This window comes from Pseudorasbora parva, chromosome 11 (assembly GCF_024679245.1).
Source record: "Pseudorasbora parva isolate DD20220531a chromosome 11, ASM2467924v1, whole genome shotgun sequence".
In the NCBI taxonomy this organism is placed as follows: domain Eukaryota; kingdom Metazoa; phylum Chordata; class Actinopteri; order Cypriniformes; family Gobionidae; genus Pseudorasbora; species Pseudorasbora parva.
The window spans coordinates 8,316,132-8,324,297 of record NC_090182.1 but is presented as its reverse complement, the minus strand read 5'-3'; the positions used below and the strand labels follow the sequence as shown (position 1 = coordinate 8,324,297).

The 8,166-nt window shown below is 40.7% G+C and overlaps 1 protein-coding gene across 25 annotated transcripts in view; it reads left to right on the top strand.

The window, feature by feature from the left end:
• LOC137092613 (protocadherin gamma-A11-like) overlaps nt 1-8,166 on the top strand; it is a 199,688-nt gene that overhangs the window by 172,173 nt on the left and 19,349 nt on the right. Inside the window, exon 1 of one of the 25 annotated variants that reach the window (XM_067456915.1) lies at nt 4,537-7,217. The exons of the other annotated variants lie outside the window; for them this stretch is intronic. Within the exon in view, the coding sequence (XP_067313016.1) occupies nt 4,776-7,217 (2,442 nt within the window). The 5' untranslated portion in view covers nt 4,537-4,775. Of the gene's footprint in view, nt 1-4,536; nt 7,218-8,166 lie in introns of those variants that run through there. 25 annotated transcript variants of the gene reach the window in all.

The following is an 8,166-nucleotide window of genomic DNA, read 5'->3' as shown; positions in this document are numbered from 1 at the left end:
TCTGCTCATAGTGACACTGATGATATTTCTAGCATTAACTTAAATTACATCAGTTTGTGCTTAAATAAAAAGTGGTTTTCAATTTCAAATGTTTTTGTGGAGGATGAATATGTTCTGTGTTTGTCATAAATGCTTTCCCCTCTTCATCTTCTGGCCCATTTCCCATCCCTTGGTGGGATGGTGTTGCCACGGCAACAGGCTGACTCAGAGGCAGGGCTGTACCATTATTCTTGAGTCCACAGGGGGGCAGTGAAAGGTTCAGGGCTAGATGAGATGTGGCGAGGCGCTGCTGAAGGCCTTACACTCCCCTGTCATAGATGGAGACATGTAGTCACCAGAGATTCTGGGTTAATGTGATGGGGGAAGGGACGTGTGTGTGTGTGTGGAGGGGGGGGGGGTGTTTATAGGGAACATGATTACATCAGTGAGAGCTGGAATTCTAAGCTGCACATATTGTCTCATTATTTTGCATACCATCATGGTTCAAGAAGACATAGATCTCGTTTTCATTCTTCCACAATTATATTTTATTTCCCCCCATTCACTTGTATGCAATAGAACATGTTAAAAAAAAAAAAAGTTAAAATGTTTGTACACACACACACACACACACACACACACACACACACACACACACACACACACACACACACACACACATACATGCATGTTGTCATTGAGGGCAAACATTGTTTTTCTGCATTGTCCGCCGCTCTCCTCATAAAACACAACAACCCAACGTGTGTGTCTCTGTGTGTGTGAAATGGAGGTTTGGATATATGGAGGTCAGTTTGAATTATTAATATCTGAAGCTGCTGCTCATCAGAGGTGTCTTCTCTCTTTTCTCTTTCATTAAGCTTTCTATCTGACTCTCATAAACAAATGTTCATGTATTTCTGCTGGAGTGTGTAGAGATCTGCTGAATTTGGTAAGTATGATGGTCCTGCACACGTCTGCTGTTGCATCACTCTAATCAAATCTGTTTTTCTTCTTCTTTTTCATGTCGGTGTTGCTGCTGATGCTGTGATATCTTCTCCTCCTGCTCATGTGTCTGATCCATACCCGTGTCTGCAAATCAAGGTAAGAGTTGCATTGAAGACACACACATGTATCACTTCGTTTTGTGCTTGTTTCTTGTGTAAAATGCATCAAATGCAAAAACTCAATTTTGATGTGATCAGTCACTTTACATTTTTCAGTTGGAGACATTTTTTTTTTTACAGTGTAGAAAATAACAAGGAATGAGTGTGTGTGTCCAAACTTTTGACTGGTAAACATATCCACAGTAGTTATTTAGCGTGTTATGCTAAATAAACCAGTCTGTTTCATTGCACTTAAACCTTATAAATATTATATTATGTAACATTTTCTTTCACATTTTCTCATGATATTCACCTGTGAAAGGTGTAATTATATATTTCCACATTGTTTCTCCTTTGTCTGGTGGAATACTGCGAATACTTTGTCTACTGTGGAATATTTAAAAAGGAGCAACCTATTAACCTTGATTACACTTTAGAAAAGGTCAACTTTTGATGGCAGAATGATTTCAGCGTTGGGTAGTTTGACTGAGACTGTTGTATGTAATGCAGCTGTCTGGGTATTTGTGTAGTTAGTCTGTGATGGCAAAAGACTGCCGGTCAACTGCCTTGTTGTTGGATTGAGGTTAATTTCTTTGTATGAAGAGGTCGCTGACTCCTTTACTGAAAGCTGATTGGATTATAGTGTGTGTGCGCGTGCGTGCGTGCGTGCGTGCGTGCGTGTGAGAGAGAGAGAGAGAGAGAGAGAGAGAGAGAGAGAGAGAGAGAGAGAGAGAGAGAGAGAGAGAGAGAGAGAGAGAGAGAGAGAGAGAGAGCAGATGGTCCGGTTGTTTAGCTGAGTGGCGCTGTCCGCCACTGTAGTGCTGAAACGGGCTCTTGCATCCTTTTCCTTCAACATGTAGTGTAGTGTTTTTTTCCGCTCGCCCCTCCCCTCCGGACACTGAACACAGCTCATGCAGCTCATGAGCTCGCCACAAGGCGGCGGTAAAGATACCACACACACGTGCAGCTATCAGTCACATGGTTATGATTTAACATACAAGCTTTATGAAGTCTACAAATCTATCATCTGTACACAATTAAAGATTTATTAACATCATATGGTATTAGTTTTACACTGTTATATTCACAGATTTAAAGAACGCAATAAACCGTGATAATAATAATAATAATAATAATAATAATAATAATAATAATAATAATAATAATAATAATAATAATAATGTATAATATGAATATTGACAGTTTAATAATATTGTATGATAAGGTTTGACCCGAATATTGAAAAATATTTATACACCCTACGTTCCCTACAGTTTTTGTATCTTTAAATCCAGAAAAACATTTTAAATCAAGTTAAAATTGCTCAACCCACTTATCCAACCTTATCTATGTAGTTTTTGAATCTTGAATCTTTCATATATCTTTATATATCTAAAATGTTTTTATATATCTTAAAATTTTATTTATCTAAAATGTTATCTTCTGTATAAATGTATGATATATAAATAAGTTGCATTAATAATAAATATTATAATTTTTTTAAATAAATAAATATTATTAATAATGATAGTATATTATTAATCATAAAAATAATATTTATAATAATAATAATAATTTGTAAAGGTTGTTGTTGTTATTATTATTGTATGTGATTTTTGTATCTGTAAAGGTATTTACAGATTTTAAGAATACAATGAATAGAGAACAAAATAATAATAATAGTAATGTTGAATATGAATATTGACATAGATTAATGAATGATAAGGTTTAACATAAATATTAAAAATATGCTATAATGCACAATATTGATAGACCCTGTTTATATGTTTTTTGTATCTTTAAACTAAGACAAATATTTTAAATCACACAACAAAAGTCTCTTATGCTTGCCAAGGCTGCATTTAGTTTTACTACAATTTTTATCTGAATATATTGTCAAATGTAATTTATTCTTGTAATGCAAAGCTGAATTTTCCGCTTCATTTTTAAAGGGATAGTTCACCCAAAATGCAAATGTGAAGTTTATCTGCTTACCCCAGGGCATCCAAATACAGGTGATTTATTGTGAGGACACATTGATATCTTAAGATAATCTATATGGATTTCACTGTGCATGTTTTTTTTTTACTCTCATACTCTCATGTGTTTATATTCACATGCATTATACAACTGACATACTGCAACAGTTGGAGTTAAAAATATTTTGTGTGTGTGTGTTCTGCTGAAGAAACAACGTCTCCTATATTTTGGATGCCTTGGGGGTAAGCAGATTTTGGGTAAACTATCCCTTTAAGTGTCACATGATCCTTCAGAAATCATTCCAATATGATGATTTGATGCTCAAGAAATATTTATGATTATTATCAATGTTGAAAACAGTTGTGTCAATTTTTTTCAGGATTCCTTGACGGATAGAAAGTAAAAAAAAAACAGGATTTAATTGAATTTTTATTTTTTACATTATAAATATATTTACTGTCACTTTTGAATGATTTCTGAGGGATCATGTGACACTGAAGATTTGCCAACAGAATAAATTACACTTTAAAATATATTTTTAATCATAGAAACACTTATTAAATGTTATTATTATTATTATTATTATTATTATTATTATTATTATTATTATTATTATTATTATTATTATTATTATTATGTTAAAGTTGTTGCTATTATTGGTTTTATATTACATATTATACCCACCATATTTTTGTTGCTTTGAATATTAAATTAATATTTGATAAGTGTAAATAGCAGAACTTCACTGACCAAGATATTCACCCAGCCTCTCCTTACCCTCCCGTTTCACATGGGGGGGGGGGGGGGCATTGCAGACTATTAAATCTGTCCATCTATTACACTCAATCTTACGTTTTAAGATTAAAAATATAATAATTATGGGATAATGTTGGTAAAGTGGGGAAAAGAAAATCACGCTTGTTGAAACTGCGCCGTCTAGTGGCCACGACGGCAGTGCGTGTAGACTTGTAGAGTTTTATTTTTATTCCATATATTAAATCGTAAATCAAATAATATCTCATCTATGGTTTATGATCATAAAACATCTAATCGCGTATTTTTTAATGTGAGATGCAACATTGCCTGTGTTGTCAGTATATGTTTTAATGTTTTTGTGGTCTGTGGCCGTGTTCACAAACTGCCAGTTTTCCTTTGAGTCTTTAATGCTGTTTATCAGGGCTCGTAAATATTTTAAACCACATGGGATCAGTGGCATGTGTGTTAGAAACAGGTCGACCTGAGCTCTGAAAGCTTCTCCGAGCTTTAGGGGAAGAGTGTGGGTCTCTCTCTCTCTCTCTCTCTCTCTCTCTCTCTCTCTCTCTCTCTCTCTCTCTCTCTCTCTCTCTCTCTCTCTCTCGCTCGCTCCCGCTCCCGCTCCCGCTCGCTCTCGCTGTATGTGTGTGTGTGTGTGTGTGTGTGTGTGTGTGGGTGCAATAGGACGGACCTCTTTGTGACTCAGTCTCCGCCCTGTTGCGCAGCGGAGGCGCAGCTAATTCAGGGAGTTTTGGAGAAGAGCTGGATGGAGGACTGTTTTTTTTCCTCTCATGTAGTTTCCCGAAAGCTTTACAGCCATCATGAATTATACTAAACTTCTTCAGTCACTCCGCTTGATTTGGATTGCGTTACGCACGGCATCGTAGCGCCGCTTTAACTGGAATATGGATTCTAAAAGACGAAAAAGTTGAAACTTTTCCCTTCCCCGGATCGCTCATAATGGAGCGGAGACGCTCGTGGCCCGTGCTCTGCCTCGCGCTCTCCCTCATGCACCTCTCAGTCGCGTCTGGTGAGCTCCGTTATTCGGTACCGGAGGAACAGAAGCCGGGGTCTGTCGTTGGGAATATAGCCAGAGATTTGGGTCTCAGCGCCTCGAGGATTACTGAAAGAAACCTACAGGTCTTGTCGGAATCTAACGCGCAATATTTTGAGGTAAATCCTAACGGTGTCTTAGTTATTAAAGAGACGATAGACAGGGAGCGCATGTGCGCTTTAAGTTTGACTTGCTCTTTGCACCTTCAAATCGTTCTTCAGAACCCTATGGAAATCCACAGAGTTCTTGTTCAGATTGACGATGTAAACGACAACGCGCCGCAGTTTCCAAATGTGAATTCATCACTTGAGATTTCCGAGGCGGCCGCTCCAGGAACGCGATTCCGTTTGGAAAGCGCACGCGATCCCGATGTGGGCATTAACTCTCTGCGCACGTACAGCCTCTCCACGAGCGACTACTTTGCTTTACACGTGGAGACTAAAAGCGACGGCAGTAAAATTCCAGAGCTCGTCCTGGAAAAGGCTTTGGATCGTGAGACACAGGCCGCGTTTCGCCTCTCGCTCACGGCCGTGGACGGAGGACAGCCGGAGAAATCCGGGACCACCCTCCTTCTTATCAGGGTGCTGGACGTGAATGACAACGCGCCCGTGTTTGATGAGCCGGTGAAAAGGGTCAGTCTCTTGGAAAACTCTCTTCCAGGAACACTTGTGACAAAACTGAATGCCACTGATGTAGACTCTGGGATAAATGGGAAAATATCTTACTTGTTCAGTAAATATACACCAGAGAGAATAGTTAAAATGTTCAGCGTTGATTCTAAATCAGGGGAAATCCGTGTTGTGGGGGATGTGGATTATGAGGAAGCAACTGTGTATGACATCACAGTTCAAGCCAGGGACGGAGGCTCTCCCGCCATGGAGGGCTCGTGCAACGTCAAAGTGGAAATAATCGATGTGAATGATAACACTCCGGAGGTAACATTAACCTCCCTAACCAGCCCCATCCGGGAGGATGCTGAAACCGGCACTGCTATTGCCTTGATCAGTGCAAAAGACTTAGATTCTGGGGATAACGGGAAAGTCACACTTAGAGTATCCCAAGGACTTCCGTTTAAATTAAAGTCGGCCTTTGGGGAACACTACACGCTTGTGACCGACGGACGTCTAGACAGAGAGGCCATTGATGAGTACACCGTTGTTGTCACGGCGACCGACTCCGGCTCGCCTCCACTGTCCTCTCAGAAGACGTTTGCGGTCCGTCTGTCAGATGTTAATGATAATGCTCCAGTGTTCTCTCAGAACTCCTACTCAGTGGATGTAGCTGAAAATAACGCTCCTGGAACTCCAATAGTAAGCATCTCGGCTTCAGATCCAGATGTGGGTGACAATGCCCGACTGTCTTACTCCATCCTGCCCAGCACCCTCCACGGCAGCCCCATCTCCTCATACGTCTACATAAACCAAGAGAATGGCAACATCTTCACCATGCGCTCTCTGGACTACGAGCAAATGAACGCGTTCAAGATCGAGGTGCAGGTGCGTGATGCCGGAGCACCGCCACAAGCGTCTAATGTCACCGTGCACGTCTTTGTGGTCGACCAAAACGACAACCCGCCCGTCATCCTGTACCCTGCCCACTCTGAAGACGCAGGGCTCCAGCTGACCGTCCCACACGGCGCCCCTGTCGGCCATCGAGTGAACAAGATCGTCGCAGTTGACCCCGACAGCGGCCACAACGCCTGGCTCTTCTACAGCATCGCTCCCGGGGACGATTCACCGCTGTTTCACATCGAGCCGCACACGGGCGAGCTGAGAACCGCACAGAAACTCATGGACGACGAACAGGGCGGTAAAACTCACCCAGCTTACAGCTTCACAGTGGTCGTACGAGACAACGGCCAGCCGGCTCTGTCCACCAGCGTTTCGGTTACGGTCACCATAGAGGAGAAAAGCGCAGACAAATCTACAGACTTCCGAATTACCCAACGCAAGGGGGCCGGAATGACGGACGTCACGTTGTACCTCATAATCTCCCTGAGTTGTGTGACATTGGTGTCGCTGTTGACCATGGCGGTGCTCTTGGTACGATGCATCAAGCACAAGGACGGTTCGGCGTGCTGCTATTCCAGGACGGGCTTCCGTTCCCGGCCCGCTTACCAGCAGAGAACCCATAAGGACCTTCACCTCCAGCTTAACACTGACGGACCCATTAGATACATGGAGGTGGTCGGAGGGCCTCAAGAACCTCACACGCGGACCTACAGGCCCTGCTATTCAACGCTCTCCAGCAGGAGCGACTTTGTGTTTGTCAAGACTCCCATGTTGAGTCACAACAACACACTAAACATGACTTTGACTAGGAAGCACTTAATGAACTCAGCCATTGAGGTGAGAGCATATTCATCCCCACAGCCAATCCAGTTCTTCACTGTTGTGCCACTAATGGATCTCTTCTCTTATACTTGTGTCGCTTATGCTCACCAATGCTGCATTTGATTGAAAACACAGTAAAACTGTAATCTTGTGAAATATTACAATTCAAAACAACGTTTTCTATGTGAATGTGCTTTAACCCTCTAGGCGCCACGGTCGAGTTTACTCGACAAGATGCGGCACTGAATAAAACGGCCGATTTTAGCCATGTGGCTTTTCATGAAAATTCTACAATCCAAGATTGCCACCACTTTATGACGTCATAATATGCAAATTAGACGGGAAAATGTAATCCCTACATAAACTTAGTGTCATCCTTAATATTTCTCTAATTTATAGAAAGGTTCTATCTTGTATCACTTTTAAGATATAGCCTTTTGAAATTAAGATGTCAGAATCGAATGTTTTAGGAAAAAACCTCTGGCGCCTAAAGGGTTAAAGTGTAATGTATTCCTGTGGTCAAAGCTGAATTTTCAGCATCATTCCTCCAGTCTTCAGTGTCACATGATCCTTCAGAAATCACTCTGATATGATGATTTGCTGCTGAGGAAACTTTTCTAATCATTATCAATGTATTCACACAGAAAACATTTATTTTAAATGGTAATACTATTTCACAATATATCTATTTTTACTGCATTTTTTATCAAATAGATGCAGCCGTGGTGAGCAGAAGATACTTTTTTCAAAAACGTTCTTAAAATCATAATGATTCCAAACTTTTGGCCGGTAGTGTTGGTGGAAAATAATTTCAGGTGATGTTTCAACCTCAGGGCTGATTATTATTACTCATGTCGAAGCCTCTTTTGTGTTTTCATAGGTTTCTACATTTTTTAGGAGCATGGTTTTAGTTTGTGTTATGCAACTGGGTAATGCGTTAAATATGCTTCAAGTGTACGTCATA